Source organism: Agelaius tricolor, unplaced genomic scaffold (assembly GCF_023055355.1).
Source record: "Agelaius tricolor isolate 1412-34295 unplaced genomic scaffold, bAgeTri1.0.p SCAF_3, whole genome shotgun sequence".
Lineage (NCBI taxonomy): Eukaryota > Metazoa > Chordata > Aves > Passeriformes > Icteridae > Agelaius > Agelaius tricolor.
The window spans coordinates 32485829-32507102 of record NW_027269263.1 but is presented as its reverse complement, the minus strand read 5'-3'; the positions used below and the strand labels follow the sequence as shown (position 1 = coordinate 32507102).

The 21274-nt window shown below is 42.9% G+C and overlaps 1 protein-coding gene across 1 annotated transcript; it reads right to left on the bottom strand.

Annotated features, from left to right (window-relative positions):
* Window positions 1–1293: 1293 nt before the first annotated feature.
* Window positions 1294–20577, bottom strand: E2F7 (E2F transcription factor 7). The gene is made up of 13 exons (XM_071423378.1): window positions 20521–20577; window positions 20271–20351; window positions 17527–17802; window positions 15400–15568; window positions 12723–13004; window positions 11918–12076; window positions 10745–10882; window positions 9689–9883; window positions 8960–9044; window positions 7801–8320; window positions 6650–6920; window positions 4917–5341; window positions 1294–4358 (listed from the first exon to the last, which is right to left on the bottom strand). Exons 2-13 carry the CDS (start codon window positions 20349–20351, stop codon window positions 4182–4184), a joined length of 2778 nt encoding a protein of 925 aa, XP_071279479.1. The 5' UTR covers window positions 20521–20577; the 3' UTR covers window positions 1294–4181.
* Between the last annotated feature and the right edge of the window lie 697 nt (window positions 20578–21274).

The window sequence follows — 21274 nt, the reverse complement described above, 5'->3', positions numbered from 1 at the left end:
TGCTTAGCTGCCCATTGGAGGCTTTGCTTTTGCTTGCCTCTGGCTGGGTTTGCTGGCAGTGCTGGACACCTGCCAGCACCATGGTGTCTCTCCCAGCTGGCTCTGGGCTGCCCAGCCCAGGCTGGGAAGCAGTAAGACATTCATCAACAATGGTACTGCTTGTTAATCTCCCTTTTTCATAGCGAGAACTGAATCAGATGGAGTTTGGTGTACTCCCCCTTACTTCAAAAAAAGGGAGTTCCAAATGCACCAATGAGGACAAGAACTGTTGGAGGATAGAGCCCTGCTCCACCTCAAGGAAACGATGGCCATGGTCCCATCAGTGCAGCTAGAGCAAGGTTAGGGCTTGTTAGTGATTCTTATAATGTATTTAATCTTACTAAACTTCTATTTTTTCTGTATCAATTGAAAGGGAAAGGTATTATTGTTGGAGTAGCAGATTAGAAAAAGTCCAAAAACACTGAGTGAGCTGCTGAGTTTTCTTTTTAGAAATGAATTTTGAGCATCTCACCCTTTTGCAACTCACAGTCATTTTAAAGCTGTTGTTGGTGACATGGGGCATTAACTCACACCTCTCTAATCCCAGGAAGGGTAAGGCTGCAATACTGGGCTTGCTGACATCAATAGTGAACCTGCCGTTGATTTTAATGGGAGCAAGCTCCGTTTTGGTCGAGCTGTGTCTTCTGTATGTGGTTAGGGAAGGGCAGGAGAAAGGGAAGGGGAAGCCACAGGTCCGTGGCTGTTGTCCACTTGCTCTTTCCAAGCAGCCGGTGGCTCTAAGGACGCAAAGCAAGCACCAGCTGCTCGGTGTCTGCGGCTGCAGCGCGGCAGGCGCTGCTGCCCTCCTGTGGAGAGCAGGACCGAGGGACGGCTGCAGGGACACAGGGCTCCAGTGTGGCTCTGGGCGAGGCTGGGGGGCGCTCCCGTGGGGGCCAGCTGAGGATCACCTCGCACGGCTGTGGGCCAGGGTCACCCAGTCTCGCCCTGGCCTGCTCCAGGACTTTAAGAGCCCATTGACATCACACTGGTCCTGGTGCCACTGGGGCGAGCTATTTTCTATCCTCTGCTAGTCCTGCAGTGCTCACAGCCAACAAAGACTCCTCACCTGGACATGTGGTGCAGGAATATTTCTTTTCAAGGTTGTCCTTGAAAGTCTTCCGTACTGAAATCAGAGCCTCAGTTTTAAGTTCATTTTTTATTCTGTAAAAGTTTAATATTTTGCTAACAGATAATATAAAAAAATATTCAACCCAACAGTGTGATTGGAGTAAAGCTATATGCTGACAGGTAAACAGATAACTAGAGAGCAGGAAAAGCAGGACATCTAATCACTGAAGAACAGTTATAAACAGCAATAAAATTAATATCTATATTAAACTAGCAGTGCAAAAAAAACCAAACTGGAAGCAGCTTTACATTAAAAATACAGCTTTTTAAATACAGAAATAGCACCAATTTACAGAAGACAATCAGAAATGTAAACGTGGCAGATAGATTCAAGTATAAGTTATATGCTCAGCCTCCTCAACAACTGACTTGGGACAGAAAGGTTTCACAAACCCTGCAGAACTTCCTGGGTATGCACTTTGTCTCAGTGCAAATACAAATTCTGCTTTTCCAAAGCTGCTTTGCTGATGAGTTGTTCGTAGTTTATTTAAATTCTTAGCTTTCAGTGAAGGTAAAGATAGGAAAGGTAAACCTGTTCCCTCCTGACAGCCAACTGCTCCCCCTCACCAGTCCAGTTCAGCAGCTCACATACAGTACATAGCTGCCCGACTGCTTCAGTGGTCTCACTCTATTTTAGTGAGAATTTTGCATTGACAAAATCAAGACAGCATGTCAATATCCTTTTTCTCCTAGGCTCAAAACCGGCTTTCCCAGCCATGACTCACTGAGAAGAGGGAGTCAACCCTCATTTCCATACCTGCTGTATTTACAGAAACTCAAAACTGTAAGCAGAAATTGGAAATGGAAAATCCATTTTCACTCCCTGCATTTTTCAAGTATAGTTAAGTTAGTTATGGCACACAGTAACATCACTGACAAAGAAAGGCAATTTTGGTGATGATGCTTCAACTGGAGCAAAGAGCCAATATTAGCTCTAATCCTCCTCCCTGCTCCCAGCTTCCATTTCACTAAAAGGCTGTATTGTACTAGAGGGAGAGAGAAGAGACAAGGTTTGGAGAATCAGCACCCACTGTTTTCCCTGGAACCCCAGCAGCTGGTTTCTGCCCCAGCAGCAACACATGCACCCCAGCAGAAGCGCAGGGGCAGCACTGTGCTAGTTACACACTGCTTTTCAAAGCAAAATTCATCTAAGTGGGTGTATAAGAAGAAATAATTCAGAAGAAAAAACTGTAAACTTTCATAACTGTAGTGTCATTAAAATATATAAAAAAATTAGCAATCTGAAGATGTCTCTTTATCATCCCTGAAATTTCCTATGATAATTCTGCTACAGATTTTGTTTGAACCAGGGCTAACCAAGCCCTCTCAAAACCTGTTATTGGTCTATTCTAAGAGAAGGCCACATTACTCAAACCCTCAGCTTCACTAAAATTCTTTCTTAAATTTCATTTTCATTATAAAAATAAGATGCCTTTATCAAATCCCCAGCCTTAAAGTCCTAACCTCCCTTGACCAACAAAATAGCACATCCAAGAGTGCATCTACCCTTGGAAAACAATGCCAGTACCAAAGAGAGAGCTGATCATACTGGCCATTTGCTAAAAGTCCAGGCTAATGTGATGTCAACAGCAACACTTTCTGTCTTTTGAACAGGAGACTGCACAAATTTAATTGCAGTTTGCTACATTAGTGAAAACATACCCAAACATAAGAGCATTAGCTCTTAAAATTATATCCTATATTGATAATAGCACCATCTATTATTTGAGAACTCTGAATGTGAACTGTTAAGACTTTTCTTCCTCATTATCTTCTCTTAGGGTATACTGATAATTTTTTATTAATTTTTTATATTACTTTAAAACTCAAGGCTCCTGCTCTTTTCAACTTCTTTTTCTGGTTTAGATGGATAATATCTCCCTTGTCTTCCCAACATGCTCAAAAGCACTATTAACTAGTCACAAAATTCCTGCAAGTGAAGAGTTAGGCACTTAAGTACATACCCCTTAAGTACACTTAAGTAAACAGCTAAGTAGGCACTTAGTAGACTCAGGTTAGACTGAATCTAATCATGAGTGAGGTTAATGACTTATCAGTGTTCCTTGGTCATTAAGTCTAGACTGGATATTTAAACAGGAGATGAAATCTTAGCACAGTTCTTTCAGTGGTTTGTCTCTCTCAAATCACTTTGTCAAATCTAAAAAAACCATTCCGGTTTTGTATTCTTTACATCTAACTTGCAAATTTTGATCAAAGTAAAAGTAAAAAACCAAAAAAAACCCAAGGACTAATACAGTTCATTAACACAACTATAAAAATGTTAACATTCACAGTTATTTTGGTCTTAATATTTTTCACATGTATACATTCAATCATACTGTGTTATTATTAGGTTTTTCTAACCACAAGTGCTGGGCAAATTGTACAACAACGAACTGACATTCAAGTAATCCTACCCTGAGAAAATCTGTTATTCTGAAACTGCAAAAATCCTTTTTTGCACTAATCCCACTCCAACATACAAAATTAAAAGCAAGAGGCTGCACTGCAGAGGCATGCTTTGATAGTTTGGAACCAAGGAAGCAGTTGCTTTCACAACTGCAAGAGTTTATAATTTTCACCACAGATTTACTCAGGGTAAGTAGAGTACATGCAAATGAAATGCTTACCCCAGATAAGTGCTAGACATCTCACTTAAAACCATGAATAAAGAACCCCTGGGGACTCCAAAAGAATTTGTTTGCATCTTCTGGCAAAAATAAAGAGAGTTTTCCAAATTAAAATCACAATTACAATTTGATGCCCACAAGGCTGTGTGGAGCACAGAATCTGGATTCAAATCAGTACTGAAGGAACAATTCAGTAAAAGGATTTCTGTACCAAGGGTGACTTTGAAGAAGATGGCTAACAGAATCAGTGGGTGAATGCATAGTGGGGAAGCATGCCAAAAGGGGTGACATTTTAACATGCTCCTCTTGCCAGGTAAGGGCTTGTTCTCTTGTAATTGATACCGGGTCCAAGGACAATCTGCCCACCTCTTGCAAAGAGCGGAATTAGTCGGGGCTGGTACTAGAGATTTCCAGTCTCCTCTGCACAGAGCTGGCATTTCTGGTCTGGTTGCCTTCATTTTTCTTCCATGCCACAGGGTCTCCAAGACTTCCAGGAGTTTTGAAAAACGCCTCATGATGTGCAGGACGAATACTCTTGGGAGTGAGAGGAGCTGATGAAGGCTATTTGTGAAAAAAACAAAACCCCAAAGTGATTCAGCAGAATTCTCTCAAAGTCTACACATAAGCAGGCAAACAGAGGACTGCTGGAAGACATTAATCCCTGTACCCTTTTCCATTACATAGTGAAGAGAGGTCAGAACAGGGCTGAGGCGATAATCTAGGATACTACTACCTGAAAAGTGCTGCAACCAGCTGATTCCAGAATTCTGACACAACCCTTCTGTCCTCCTAATGTTTTTCTGTAGCCATTGCATAACACATAATGACACTGTCAGATGGGGGGAAAACCCTTAGATTGATGGGGGATTTTAGAATTTCTATAAGTTATAAAACCACTTCACTGATCAGGACTAAACATGCTATGCTGGGCTATGACTTCAACAGTGTCCCATACCCTGTGCCACCCCTAAGATGGACACACACAAGCTAAGTGGAAGACAGCAGCTCTCAGCGTGCCAACTGGGCACTGACACAGAGGCACCAGCCTGCGGCACACGCCGCCATCAGGCACCTGGCACAGCTCCTTCATCACCACTCCTGCCCACCTTTCCCCCTTACCTGCTGCAGCTTCAGAAGGGTCACCGGGTGTCCCATGCACACAGGGGAGTCCAGCTTAACAGCACTGCAGGATCTTGTGAGCACAGGACTCAGGTGCAGAGCAGAGTGAGCCGGCTGCTGTGGATCCACCGAAGGGGCAGGTGAGACCTTGGGGGTGACAACGGCCGTGGTGCTTATGAACACAGGGGTGGGGGATGCCAGGCTGGACACACTGAAACTCGTGGAGGCAGCAGCTGAGAAGGAGCCATCGGGAACCGAGGAAAGAGGACTGGTGAACGAGGGAGAACAGACGAGAGGGAAGGAAGCCAAGGCTGCTGATGGCACCATGACACAGGGTACACTTAGAGAAGGCAACTTGTTCGCAGCCAGGCTGATGGCACCAGGGGCTTGGTTTGCAGAGAACAGGAAATTAAAACTGCTTAATCCTAAACCAAAGAGAGAAAAAAAAAACCAAAGCATTAGTAATATTGAAAAAGGGAATTCAACTATTGTAACTTCATCTACAATAGGAAAAGTATGTGACATTAGAGAAAAGTCTGCCAAGGAAGTAAACTACAACAAAACAATAAAAAATAAGGAAGAAAAGTGTCACAATTCCCTAAGTCTTCTGTCCCGTTCCCTTTCCTTATTTGCCTCCATTTCCCCCCCTAATTGTCTATTCACTGTACATGCATCCATTTACTTTGGTCATATGAAGTACCAACCACACCCCTTGGTGTTTTCTGCTTCTATCTTTGATTACAAGCAACATCCTGGCTAAGCAAACTCTTTTTTTCCACTAACTTTTTTTCCACTCTTTTGATTCCACTAACATATATCCTCTGCTATATAAAAACATAGACATCACTTTTAATGAGGTAAAAAAAGCCAGACAAACCAAACCCAACAGATGGGAGACACCCACAAGGATATATCACAGAGGCATTAATTTTGCTAAGAACAGCTGAACTACTGTGTTGAAGCCAAAGCTGCTCTGGCTCCCAGCTTATCTGATCTTCCAAAACACCAGGATCAGCATTTTTAAACTGAGCATCTCCAACCTAAGTGAAATGCCATAGACCCCACTCAGTGTCACAAGTGAATCAAAGACTAAAGCAGTAGTCATGGAAATCTGCCACACATCCTGTTCCTACAAAGCAGTCATCCACTGCACACAAACACAGGCACAAAACATGGTGGACACGAAATCCCATTGCAGTATTTTCAGCTGCTTCCTCTAGATCCCCACAGTGTCATACAAGCAGGGCTGGCTACATTCCCAGTGCCTTGGGTTTCAGGGGTTACACTGATAATGCATGTTACAAGACAGTACAAGGTTTGAAGATGATGAAATTCATACACTCAGGGGATGCTGCTGTTCTCTATTGGTCAGCTTTCTGCCAAATCTAGACTTCCAGCTCCTTTCACTTTTGAATGTTGTATAACTGTCTTTTTTGTACATAATTCAGAATTCATAATTCATAACTGTCTTTTGCACATAATTCAGGCATGCAAACCCCACATTGTTCAATACTATTAATGTTTGGGAACCTCAGAAAAATGTCTCTTTTCAGACGAGCAATAGTTCGTCATTGAGAACATTGAGTCAAGAGATTTCAGAGTTACTAAACTACTACAGAGAACTGCTGTGAGGGTTTTTTATGCTAAATATTCACCTATTTGTATGACTCAGTATTTGCTCAGTGAACAGATACAGAGGCTTGGGTGCCTCTAGGTCTCATGGCTGTCCTTACCAGCAGTAGGCTGAACATAAAGATACTGTGGTTGGAAAGGTTGATTGGCATTTTCTTTAGAGATGTGCTCATTTCCTGGAGGGGTTTCATCAGGGTCTTTGTTCTGAGATTGTTTTTCTTGCTCCTGACAATCTGAAGGCTTAGTGGACTCCTTGTTTGCCACCTCTGGAGCAGCAGGACTTGCAAGGTCAAGACAATTTGTTTCTAGATGTACAGCAGCTGAACAGCCACTTCCTGGGGAAGATTCTGCCTTGGGTGACTCAGAAGGCTTCTAAGCAAAAAACAGAAGTGGAAATGAAGAGACCAAATTGAAATAAAACAGTGCAATACCTCTCGTGCACCTTCCTCATGCATCTGTGCAAAGAAGCAGCACAAGCCTGATTAGCAAATCACCAAGTTAAAATTTTTGTTTGGGGATTTGAAGAGTCATATTGGTGATGCCGAAACCCTGTGCTGTTTGCTGCAGTTCACATTCAGTACTTTGATACACTACATAAGAAATACCTGACCTCTGGGATTACTTTTTTATTGAGAAGGAAAAACACTTGATTCAAATGGTTTATATTCAATATTCAAATGGCTTATTTGACATGGTGTTGAGCTTGACCCCTACTTTCAGTATTTAAGAGAATTCTGAGATAACTGCACATCACCTTCATCATCATTATCTTTCTCTCACCAGCCTGCTGTGGGCAACACTGGGCCTCAGAGAGAGGTACTCAGGCTGGAGAGTAGGGGGAAAGAACAAATCACATTTGCTGTAGCTCAGTAGAGTAAGCAATGCTGCTGCTGTCTGGGAAAGCTCAAGCTAACGGGGGAAGATGAGAAGTAATAACTATATTGATTTCTTCCCCTCTGACCAATTGTTTTGCTGCAGAAAATGATCAGGACGCTAATTCCAAAGAACAGCTGAGCATCACATCACTATGCAAAGCAACCCAAGTCCATTTTCCCCTGGTGGTGTGAAAACATCTCCCAGTTAATGCTTATACTTGCTGACACAGCCCACTTGCAAGTTTATGAACATGTGGGAGGCAGCGTTTTTATCTCTCAAGAGCAGTGCACTGAATTTTCCCTTCTGAAAAGACTGTCTTAGGCAAAAGTCTTTCCTTGCTATGAGAAAGACTAAGTGATAATGAAACCCACTTTACCTTGGGTACTACAAGTGAGAGGGGGAGGTCACTCTGCTCCAACATCTGCTTTTTGGCAGCTGGCTCTTCATCATCTGCAGGTGCAGAGGGTAATGAGCACTTGTGGGAGCTGCGCTTTTGGCAGGCAGTGGGAGGTGCAGCAGCCTGGGCTTCTGCACTCCTGTTTGCCAGGTCTCCTGCAGCGGGCAGGGGCTCGCTCACGTTATTTTCCTGAAGACCACCACACAACATGAAAAGGGATGAAGATGGGAAGCACAGGAAGGGTTGGTTGGGGACCAGGGTAGGTTTTCCATTTTCTGTTTTGGAGGCTGCTGGCATGGAAGGGTGTGAAGCCTGGCTGCTGATACCATTTGGTAGTGAGAAGTTTGGCACATCTGCCTGAACCACAGGGAAAACTGCCTGAGGCAAAGGGTTAACACAAAAATCGGAGTCCCCAGGAACTGGAAGAAGGGAGAAAGGTAAGCTTATGTTGGAGTTCTTTGCTGAACTTAGTATTGTTTCGGTGTCACAAGCTTTATTCCTGAAAAAAAAACAAAAAAAAAAAAACCCAAATAGTAATGAAAAAAGGAAAAATATTTATTCCAAAATTAAACCCCTATTTTATCCTTAGAAGCAGAGAGATATATATTTGGACATAAATGTGGAAAAATTCAACCCCCAAACAACAATTTTTACACAGTTTACAAGAAGGGTCACTTTTTATAATTTCTAGTAACACAGAAGCAGAGCTCTCAGGTTTCTGATGGACCAATAATGCTTTTGGCTGCACTTGACTAGTCAATCATTCACAAATGAATTCAAATTGGAATAGGTGTAGAGAAGACAGATGACAGACAGAGATGCCTATCCACAGAATCATAATTTGCTCAATCTACCCAGATAATAGGTCAAAGGATGCAGGAATGACCTATATAAACACATATGACAGAAAGAACTATTGAAGCAAAACACCAAAAGTGGCACAAGTACAGATGGGTGTGAAATAACCATGGGAAAAAACAAAAAGCCATGCTGATATCCAGCAATATTAAAATATTAAAATTGTAATAACGAGACTTTATGGCAACTTTTATATCTCAGTCTCATCAATGGAATCTATCCTTAAACTAAACATGACAAGCACAAAGCTGCAACTGGACAACAGCTAAGACCAACCTACCCAGTATCTTCCTCTATTTTCTGCCTGCAGACAGCTGCTAGATTTATCATTTTGGAACAATTTTCATCTGAATTCACAATACCAGCTGAAAGAACAAAGAGGAATTCAATTAATCACAGACAGGTTTACCAAACGTATTTTGATACTGGCCATATAAAATAATTGCTATAATTTTTCAGTCCTGACACATTTTTATAACATCCACTAATCACCTAGAGCCAGAACCTGCAAGACACTCAGAACTCTCAGTCCCACTGGAGATGTTTTCAACATCATTATTTCCTATAAGAGGGAACTGTGGAAAGCCCTGTAATTACTTTATTTTTTTTTTAACAACTATCCATTAGATTGTTACAATAAATTTCACTATGTTAGGAACCATAAAATAAAGCAAGCATTTTGTGGCTAAAAATTATTTCTTAATCAAGCTATCACAGAAGAAATTGTAGTATAGTTGTGTTAGTACAGAAATATTTACCTGTAGAAAATAAACTGCAGATTCAGTTGCAGTTATGGCCCAAATTCACCTCATGTACTTTAGGCATTTGACTGGAGGCTCTAAACCAGAAGTTTCATTATCACATGCACAGTAGAAATATAGGTACCTCCCAGGAATAGTTCACATATTTAATTATGCTGATTCACCCAATCAAGTGCCTTAAATTGGTGCATGCCCTCATTTGGGCAGGTCCAGTGGGATAGAAAAGAACATGCTTCATTAGTAGTTACCTTGCCTCTCTTGATGTGGGCTATTAGGCTCAGAACTGACTTTCCTTCTGGTTGCTTCACAAATCTGTGCACTGCTAAATGAAGAGCGACGTGTAAACCTTTGCTTTCCAGTAGCACTGGTCTGGTACTGGGCACAGGCTCCTCGCTGTGTCTCTGGCAGAGGATCTGATGTTGGGCTATGCTCTCTCAGCTCATCTGTAGGGACATAATATTGTACGACAGTCCTTCAGGTAACACAGCTCATCATTTATGCTTCTGCCATATTACCAAACTTGGTGTTAAGGGAAGAGGCAACCTCTATATTATCTCAAACCTCACAACAAACCTAGAACTCAGTAAGCACCAGTAGACAAGATAAGGGCTTCCTTCCTATCCAATCCATAGCAGCTACAGCAGCAGCTACACTCCAGTGTGCTAGCCAGGAGGAGAAAGTGTACTAAGATAGTATTTACATTATCTTTCATTTTACTTGTTCCTGGCACTGTCCTGATGCAAATATCAAAGCCAAAGGGCTTCCCTTTGCTCTGGCTTCTAGCCAAGGAACATCATCTTACAGAGATGCGCTATTCCACTACCTTGTTCTTAGCAGACAAAGCTTTGGTAGAAGGGGCCATATGCAAGAAACAGCCCTGCTGTACTTTGTTACGGCCCCTTACAAAGAAAATAATGCACTGTATATATATTGGCTGCACTTGACTAGTCAATCATTCACAAATTAAGGAATTACTAAAATTTTGCAACCCAGAACAGCTGTGGACCCAGATTTGAAGATGTCAGTGCTATCTGCTATTGCTCTACAATTCACAGAGTTATGCATCCAGATATCTAAGTCAGTGTAAAAATACCTACAAGACACAGTATCCTTCAACACCCCTCCACAGACCCAGATCTTGGGTGCAAAGTCTAACAAGGGCAAATGTTGAGCTGGCAGCAATTAATAATCGCAGGGTACGCATTGAATGCGGAGCCATTCTTTACGCACAGAAAACAACCTTTTACCACTTGGGAAGGGACTGTCAGAGCAAAAAGAAAATAAATGCAAGCTACACAAGTTACCAGTTTTTTCAGGGAATTCCACAGGCCCAATCCACTTGAAAGCTGGTTTGCGTCCTCGCTCCTCCGTGACGTGGACTTTCTTGATCAAGCCTAGGCTGGTGAGAACGTTGGCAATATCATACAGTCTTCGTACCTTTGCTAACAAGAGAGGGCAGGAGTAGATAAGAGAGTCAGGTTTACAACGCATACAGGACATACTCATGTGCTAATTTCATTCCAGACTATCACCATAGCTTTCATAGATGAGATGGGCAAATCAAATTGGGATGGACTTAGGCCACCTCCCATGAAGTCTGCCATGCCAGCTCCCACCTGACTGTCACTGCTACGTCATAGCTTAGCTGCTCAGGTTTAAACTCATCTACTTCATTTGGATGGATACAGGTTAGGGAGTGATTACAGCAACTTGCCCAGGAAAGGCAGCTACCTCCACATGGGTAAGGAGAAGCTGGTGGAGTGCACAGCTGATCACAAGAAGACACATATTTATAATTTCTAAAAATGTAACGTGCTCAGGAAAATCTCTGTGATTCTAGTAAATAACATCTTTAAGCTGACTATGATACCCACATATTTTCCAGCTAAACTCCTCACATTTCTTCTTATACATGGGGTAGAATTTCAAGACTGAAGTGCAAGTACTTTATTTTAAAAGTACTTTTAAGTCTTTAAAGTCTTTATCTCAGAAGATTTATTTACTAATGCTAAGTTCTCCAAGTTATCCAAGGGATTGAAGTACTAATCCTCACTAACTGAAAGCAAACCCTGCCATCCAGCTGTAAAAGATTTCTGGGGTAAAAAGGAGAAGGAACATATTTCTCCAGAGAGAAAATTAATTCCATTAAATTAATCAATGTACTTCAGTTCTGAAACATCATTCAGAGCAGTACAGGAAACAGGGTTTAAGTATAAAAAGAAATCAACAACAATGAATTTTCTTCTTTATTCTGAAGCTGAACTCAGGAGATAATTGTCAAACTGACTCTTTTCCACATCAAGCTCCGTTTTCACAAATATGCATTTGCAATGAAAAAAACCCCAGAACATATTCCAGGAAAAGATGCACAAATTGCTTTTGCTGTTACATACTGGTGTCTGTTTGCTGTCAGACCAAACATGCCCCATTTTCTTTCCTCACTGACTGATTGATTTGCCTCTCATTAGCCATCTTACTTTTAAATTTGCTGTGGTCCACTGTATCCTGGGTTTCTTCTATCAGTATCTTTGCTGCGATGTCCAGAGTGACTATCTTGGTCTTGGAGACAAGGAACAGCATGACAAACTTTTGGCTCATAATCCGCAATGACTTGTCCTTTCTGCTGTTTGCAGATGCTGTGTTACAAATAATACCCAAGGCTCTTAGCACATGTCATCCATCACAGCCAGAAAGCTAGTGAGAAGGTTTCTCACACACAAAATAAGTAAAGTATTTCCTTGCCAGAAAGCAGAAATTAATGGAAAGGCAGCAAATAACTGATTAATGCAGACAAGAGTCTCTCTTCAAAGGGCAATAAAAATTCAAACTTGCAGAAATAGCTTTTAGAAAGTGAAATTCCAAAACTGATTTTATGTAATGTTACACAGTTTGTGCCACTGTAATTTTGTGACTCTAATGGACTTTGTAACTGAAAACCATCACGTGTTATATGGGCAGCATGCAAAGAGTGGACAAATGAAGATGATTCTTTCTGACAGGATAAAGCATTTACTGTCAGATTCAGGTGGGGAAAGAATTGGATTGTTCAGCAGAACTTCCTGCCAGTCTGTAGGACAGACAGAAACATCCATCTTGAGACCTATGTTAGGGACAGAATAGAAGGAAGAATTCTGTACCTTCCATGGTGAATTCAGCACCTTTTTGCAAAGGAGAACTTTTTATTATTTAATTTAAAGGCAAAGCAAGGGAAAAAGTGACATAGTAAACTGGAGAAAGAGACTTTGTGTCTGTGTATCATCACACATTTAGTAATCATCCTACCAGAGGTGCAATCCGGTTCTGAAAAGTCCAGTAATGGTCTGTCTTGAGAAACTGGAATAGTTTCCTTTTTCCGTTCTCCAAATTTGTACTCTAAGTCCTGCTCCTTGTGCTGGGAGGTCATTAACTCTCCATACTGCAGCTCTCCTGCCTCCTGAAGCATTTTCAGAGTTTGGCTGAGGTTGTGCCGGCCATGCCAGCAGTATTGGTTCTTGGCCACACGACTGACCAGCTGCAATGACTCCAGGACATTAACAATATCGTAAATTCGTCTCCGCTCAACTCCTGTTTGGGAAGTGGGGGGAGCAGATAAAAGAGACATAGATGCTCATCTCAGTTCAGCAGAAGCAAACAGAGAACAGGTTGTTCTCTAATAGACACTTTCAGTGTTCACATGGACACAGTCTATTAGCTACATCTATATTTGCACACTGCAAATCTGCCTTATGCATGGCCAGCTTCATGGTGTGTTGCTCTTTGTCCGCTTTCATAACTTCCAGCCCAGCCACAGCTTCAGCTCAAAGCACCTACACTGTGTTTAGAGCTGACTGCAGTCTGCCAGCCCCATTCACTCAAGCCTACCCAGACTGCCTCAGGGTATTCAGAGCACTTTGGCCCTTCTTTACAGAGAGCTTCAACAAGCAGACACATACCCGTACACAAGCCTGTGTGTAACGGCAGAAAAGGGTCTGTCACAGCATAGAGATAAAAGACCCTCATACAGGAACCAGGGGGAGTGCAGTCCTCCACTTACATTTACAGTGACACAATTACTTTTACTTGCTAAGCAAGTACCAAGTAAAGTGGTATCAACAGCTTCACAAGGTGCAGAGCGCTGTAGAATGAGACCTACCGTTCCCAAACACAACAGAAACAAATTATCAGTGCTGGCTGGGTCAAGTCCTATAGGAAATTTATGAAATATGTCCAATATTGAGTTCAGCCTGACTGATATAAGCAAGGTTGGGGACAGAATATGAACAGGTTGGTGGCAATGCTCACTAAGTGTCCTAAGTGCTTGTGTCCAGTGCTGTTTGAAGCATGGCTCTTATATGTAGCACAATGTACTATACGCTGGTGGCAGAATCTGCACCAAAAATCTTCTAACAGTTAACATCAGCCTAGCAGAACAAGTGCTAGTTAGGGTGAAAGGTTTGGAAAACCTCCCTGTGAGAGGCAAGGCCATAATGTACCTGTTTACCCATTTGAAGACTAGGCATAATACTTACCGACTTAAAACACATATTGGGTGAAACAATCCATGAGCATTTGCAAGTGTGTGAAGAATTTGGAACAAAATATAATTCAGAAAAACAAGAGTATTACACTTATCCTGGTATCTGTCAGGCACCAGCAGCACAGCCCCCCTTGCGGCCTTCCGCATCTCTTCCGTGAACAAAGCAATATACATTTGTATCAAAAGCTGTATCACAGATCTTTTTGTTACATTGAGAGCAGCAACATCAGCAGGGGGTAATTTCGTGGTCACTGAAGCAAATGGATACAAGCAAGGAAGAGAAAACCAAGGGAAGGACAACCAAAACTTCCCCTTTCTGGGAGGTAAAATTTCCAACAATAACTTTTAGAAGAAAGTTTCTGTTATTTAGGAAAGCAAGTCAATGCCACTCCCAACACAGAATAAAGCGCTATTCATGTTCAGCTGTACAAGGCTGGAGCATGAGCATCTCATGCAAGCACATAAAGAAGTAACTGCAGAATTTAATTTAAAAATAATTCATCTATTTACCTAATCTGTATTCTATCCCATTTCCAATTCACTCTACCAAGGCAAATAAATGGGTATTTCGAGGCCTTTCTTAACAGATTTACAGAAGACATCATTCTTCTGTTCCTTTTCTTCCCAAAACAGACAAATTTCATTTTTGTCACATCTTTTTGTTGATACTTGAGTTTTAAATGTAGATACAAGATTTATTTAGTTTAAGTCCAATTTTGTTAAGCCCTTCCTAGCTAAGAAACAACCTCTTCAAGGACTCAGATATTTTTGCTATTAATGTGTCCTGTCTGAGTCCTCTCTCCCAAGTTTTATTACTTCTTGCAGATAGTTCTTTAATCTTTCAACTAAAACCAAACCTAACAGCAGAACCAGCAAATGAGCCACTTAAGACATTTTCTCATGGTACTCTTGCAGTTCTCCCAGTACCTTCCCATCACAAGGTGATATTCAAAGCTAAGGTAACCTTGATGAACCATGTGATCTTGGAAGATACGATGTCAAACCTGTTCAGACATCAAGGAGTAAACACAACTGATCTTCTGTGCATACCAGTTTGCAATTGTTTCCCCAAATGTTTCATTTTGACAAAATTTGTTGTCTATAAATCCTCCTTCAGAGGGTTTGTAAATCCTATCTCCTGCAGTGTTTAACGAATTGAATATTTAAGAAAGCAACAGAGCTGGTAAACAGCTAGAAGCAAGATCTGTCTAGTAAAAAGTGCAGAAAGTCAGAAAGCAGATTTCAAAATGGTAGTGCTACCAAACAACAAAGACACTGAAGAATATTAGGCATTTCCAACTCTTGATTAGTATGATTAGAAGAGCATCCAGACCCTGGGAAAGGCAGATCTTGAAAGCAGTCTGTTAGAATATGATCTTTGGAAGGCCCACCTGTTAGGTTACCCCAGGTGATCAGTTACCCCAGTTTCACAGGTATACATACCAAGAATTGAAGCCACTTCATCCAAAGAAATGGTAGTTTTCTCTGTTGACAATGGATAATTTGGATAGCGAGCTAGAAACTTTTGGCACAAGAGTCCTAAGCTTTTCTGTTTTCTGCTGGGCCTCTGCTTTTCAAATTCATCAACCGTGCTGTCATCTACTATATCATACTGTTAAAAAATAAATGTTAACCCTTTAGTGCAGAGCTTTTAAAAGCAAGACATAGTCAAGTGAGGCTTATTTCAGATATTATCAATATTTAAGATCAGATTTTCTAATTACAAAATAAAACCATGGACTCCTTGAAAGCACACAGCACTCGGATAACACAACTGCAAGCTCTTCTTATTTCATCACACAAGACAGCTACAGAAAAATTCTTATCTGTGCAATCATAAAATAGTGGTCATGCATAAGGAAAACAAACAGTAAGATCAATACCCAAGACTAGTAGACGGCCAGACTATACTTGGAAAGGGTATTTCTTTTGGAAAGAAGGAAGAATATGCTCTCAGACACTTCTGGATCTAATAAAAGAGGAGATGCAGAAGCCATCAAGAAGTTCCTACAATACATCTGTTTGCTGACTTTTACAGTGACTCTATCACTTTAAGAAACTGGTGATTGGGGAAGGGGTGGGGGCACTTTGCTCAGAAACTATAAAAGGTGCTACTCAGTCTTTGAACCTTAAACTTAGTCAAGATGTTAGCTTAAGTAATTCTGTAGGATGGTCTGACTGTGGTCTTTCTGACCCTGCAGTGGGAAAAAATAGAAACCAGCAAAACCATGGTGGCAAGAACGTAGGAAGAGGCATGTTTGTTTATCACAAAACAAGAATGATGGAGGATTATTTTGCACTGGTAACTCTAGGGTTATCTTCTGTGTTATAAAAGGGAAAAGAAGTGTTGCCCTCTGGCAAAGAAAAGCTGAAGGTGGTGGTAGCTGTGGAAATCTGTGTTTCCTAGCTTATGGCATTTTAAACTGTCTTTAGCTAGTTGCAAGTAAGTTACCTTGTGGCAGGCTGGTGCTCTGAGAGAACTGAGTTTTATGTGGTATGGAAATAGCAGTATTCTTACTCTAAAACTTTTCCTTCTTTTGTATGTTACCCTTCAAAGCATAGAAGATTATTAAATGAAAGTTTTATTAACTAGAAAATAATTAAACTCTTTATAGTAGCCACTCCAAAAATGCTGTGTGATCTTAGCAGGCTTGGAGTGGTAAAATGAACTAACCTTAAACATCAACTATTTTTTACCTACTGGACACTATGTTAGGAATAGTCTCTAGGGAACTGTTTGCTTTGTTATGACCATGGAAGCTGCAGAATTTTTTACACTACTGTTGCTACTGCAGTTGCTGTAAAAACTACACTTCCAGAGTGACCTGTACCTATGAAATGATGCTTCTCAGCAGAAGGACCCAGAACTATTGTCTTGTAGGGAATCAACAGGGAAGGATATTTTACAAGAAATGAAGCAGGAGAGGAAAAGCAGCAGTTGGAACAAAAAAAAAAAGCATGAAGGAAGAAAACTGCAATGATGCATATTACAATCTGATGTCATTCTCTCTAGGGACAGACTTCATGAAGTGAGGACAGGAATCAACCCCTGCATTGCTTAAGTCTTGTGAAGTAGAAATTTTAATGCCTGACCTTGCTTTCTGACCACTAGTTTGGGAGCTGGGGGGGAAAGTGGGAATAAAGGGTTTCAGCAGACCACTTTGCAGGACTGTTGCAGATGGGGTCTAAGATTTGGAGAGTATATTCTCTCACTGTCAAATTTACTTTTGAAAAGGATGCTTGTTCAAAACAGATCTGGCATTTTTCTTTCTAATGTGGTTCAAAAGTACTTCAGTTGGGGAAATCAAACATTTAAGCTCTACTTCCTTCATTGTCCTTTTAAGTAACATTCAGGCTCTTGAGGGGATCTCAGGTCAATTTCTAGTAACTCACTTACTTTTGAAGTCCTACTGCTCAGACATTGCTGTGTAGGCAGCAGTCCTGGGGAATGTCTTGCAATTCTGCACCATTCCATAGGGAGCAAAGAACCAGTTGGAAGAAATATGAGGAGCAACTTAAGGAAGGTCTGAATCCTAACTGAATATAGGATGATTGTGTTCTGAGTCTCACCTGTAACAAATCAGGTGTGTCACTCTGCTCACTGTTTTCTATGGGTCTGAAGAGCTCTTTCTTCTTTTCCCTGTCCCTCATGTCAGGACTAGCAGCACTAACCAGAATCTTCAGGTTAGTAGTAGGAGTCCAGGGATCAGGCTGAGGTCTGTCAATGATCTTAACAGGTGTAATTGGATTTCCTTCCGGTGTGCAGCCTTTTTGCTTTGATAGATCAATAGGTTCATTCTTAATGGGAGTCTTTGGGGCCATCCTGGATCGATCATATATGTTTTCCTATTAAAAACAAAGTTTTATTAGACACAAGAGGAAAAAAACATTCCAGCAATCAATTTCATGATTCTTATGAAGTTATTTTTACTGACTTGTGCCTTGGCACTCATAGCTATATTTAGCACAGTTCTTCTGCCTTTGTTGGGAATGTTAAAATATTCTACATGCTGCTATATTGAAGGAAGTGTATTTGAGATACTGCCTTGAAATATAGAACCTGAGGTCAATCAGTCTAACCTGTGGCCTACTAGGCTTTTACACTCTGACTGTTGTTACAAGAAAGCATTGCCCACAAACATAAATCACCAAATTGCAGGGAAACTGAAATCATGCACTGGTCACATTACACTTAGCAAGAAAGTAGAGTTCTGTTTGAAAGGTCCCAGGTTAAAAGCCATGCTGGGGATGCAGCTCAAACTCACAAAACATCAGACTAAAGGGGACATAACCTCATCTGCAAGCAAGGCAAGTTTTGCATCTGCACTGTCTGCTGTGCAAAGCAACTAAGAAAATCTCCATAACTGTTCCTTTACTACAGCTAAGAGCTGCTAGGAGGAAAAGTCTGATTCATCAGCTGATTTTTATCATTTCCTGAATGAAGCTCAATTCCTTCCAGTCCCTAGCTGCCATCAAGCTTTTTTTTTTGTATTTCAGCTATGGATCTGCAAGAATTATCACTACAAATGAACTCACTTCAAGGGACCGACTGAAGGAAGCATTATTGGTACCTTGATTTAATGTATTTTATTTTGTGCTGTAAGAAATCCAATTCAGAAATTGAATAAAATCCTGAAACAAAATGTTAATTTATACTGGGTTACCCTAAGAACTTTCTTAAGTTTTGCCTTTTACTTGGAGTAATTTAATTATTCTGTAGCTGAAATATATTTAAAATGGGTGATTCCAAAGGTCATCCTAACAGGAACACCTAGCTAGAAAGTAGAAAAAAGTTTTTAGTAACAACTGAAACTGACTTTTACTAGAGGAGTAGTTTTGTAGCATTCAGACTGGAAACAAATTTGGCACATCAAAAGCATTGTGCTCTGAGCACTGATGAACAATTCTGCATACATTCATCTATGAATTACCCAAAAGGATGTAACAAATACATCTCTTTTTTTACAACTAACAGTCAGCCAGTTATAACTTGCTACACTCTGATAAATAGGGGTCAATTTAGAGGTCAGGGTACTTAGAATATATATTCATATAGTGTTGGCACTCAATATTTTCTTGCAATTTCACGTTTGGCAGTGAATCAACCCTTAAGTAATGCAGAAAGTCTATCTTCCCCTAAAGTTCCTGTTCATTATGGCTGGTGGTAATGGAACTGCAGTGAGGGCAGCTGAAGCAACCTGCTGTTTCAGTACATCAGATCTTCATGTGCAAATACCACAATGAAAAGCACATGACTATGCCCTTTCAAATCTTTATTTCCTACCATCAGATCTTCTATTTTCTACTATCATAATTACCTGATAAGGTAAGAAACACTTTTACCCTCTCTCCTCTTCTTTTTTTCAGTAGCTGCAACACTCTGTGAAGTCCTACCTGTATTGCACAAAATCTCAAGGGCAGTTGGTAGAAGTACGAGGTAGAGGACAGGAAAGGCCAGCCTGATGATGTTAGTGTGTAAGCAGGAGTTGAAACAAATCTCTGATATAATAGGAATGGAAACTGACAAGAACTGTGTGAATTTTGGAGGACTCAGATTGAGCATGGACAACGGTCATTAATTGCATCTAGTTCAGGAGACATTACTGAAACAATGAGCTTGCTCCTTGCTGAGTGGCCCTACTTAGCCTCTTGACTGGAGAAGTGCACTTTATGAATACAGGCCAGAAGGCAAGCATGGTGGACATATCCATGAGTATGCTCAAACTACTGTTAATCAACAGAACCATACTATTCCTGTGCCAAGTTAAGAACCTGGTGGTTCTTACCTTTAGAACCATGAGTCTCTACAAGAGCCTTCTCCACCTTACCACATGGTAGCCATTGGGATACTTGAGATCACTGAGTGAGTTCTACTCAGCTAAATGGTGTTTCCCGCTGTGTAGTGCCAGAGTGCAATCACTTCACTTACTGACAAGGGTGGCATGACTGAGGCTTCTTACGCTGGATTATTTCTTTACCTTAAGGGTGGTGCTGGACATCCCAGTGCCCCAGGTGCAGACAGGTAAGATGCTGCTGTACAGTAACAGGGCAGAGCAGGTCCGATGGGCAGCATCTCAAACGCTGCCCACGGAGCCACAGAGGCGCGACCCAGAGCCGGACTCGCCCCAAGCCCCCCGGCTGGCGGCCCTGCACTCGCGGGGCTGGGGCTCCGCGGCGCCCACCGCTCTCGCCGCCCTCCCTCCCTCCCTCTTCCTCTCCTCCCCGCACCGGCCCGCGGCTCCGGACAACGCCTGCAGGGACCGCGCGGCGCCGAACAGGACCGGACCCACCCCCCCTCCGGCCCTCCCGCTCACCTTCTGGGCCGCCTCGGCGCGGCCCCGCCGCCCCGGCCGGGCGCTCGCCAGGTCCCGCAGCGCCAGGACGCTCACCTCCATCTGCAAAGCGAGAAGGCGCCTTGAGCCCGGCTCTTAAGAGGAGCCGCTCCCGTCCCCGGAGGGACGCGCGGGGAGCGCGGCTGCTCGGGGCTGCGTTCCCGGGGAGGGAGGGAAGGCGGGAGGGAAGGCGGGCAGGGGGCGGGAGGCTCGGCGGGCTCCGCGCCCTCACCTCGGCCGGGGCCGGGGCGCGCGGGAGGCGCGCGGCTCTGCCGCTCCCGCCAGGCGCCCTCAGACATCGCTTTACAATCCGGCCAATCAGGCGCGGCCGCCGGGGAGCCCCGGCCGCGCCGCCGGCCAATCAGCTCTCGGGCAGGCGGCGCGCGGCATCGGGCGCGCGGGACGGGGCTCCCGCCCGCGCGGAGCCGTTTCGCTCCTTTTCTTGGCGCCGCCGCCCCGCCGGCCGGGCGGGAAACGCCGGGAGAGCCCCTGCCCCTCTGCCGGGCCGCTGCCGCCGCCCTTAAACCTGGGAGCGGGGAGGGAGGGCTGAGTCAGCGAGAGGCGGCTGCCCCCTCGGTCGCCCGGCCACCGGCTCGTAGGAAACGCCGCCGCGGTGTCCGCGCCCGGGCAGCGCCGCCCGGGGCGGGGGTCGAGCGGCTCAGCAGCCCCGGGCAGCTCGGACAGCCTTGTGGTCCTCCACCTCATTCCCTGAAGCGAGTCTGCTGCCGGGAAGCAGAGCGAGCAGACGCCGTGGGGAGCGGTCTGGAGCCTTCGCTTTTCCCCGAGACTCTGCTCTGCGGGTTTCCCTCCCTTGGGACCTCATCACATACCCAGATAAAGGGGGAACTGAAGGGAGCCGTGTCCAAAGTTAACAAATCAAATAAATCCCGGCAGCCTGTGGAGCGGTGCAGTGATGGGATTATAGCTGTACCTGTTAAGACTATGGAGACACAATGTTGCAAAAAAAAAAAAAAAAGGGGAAATTG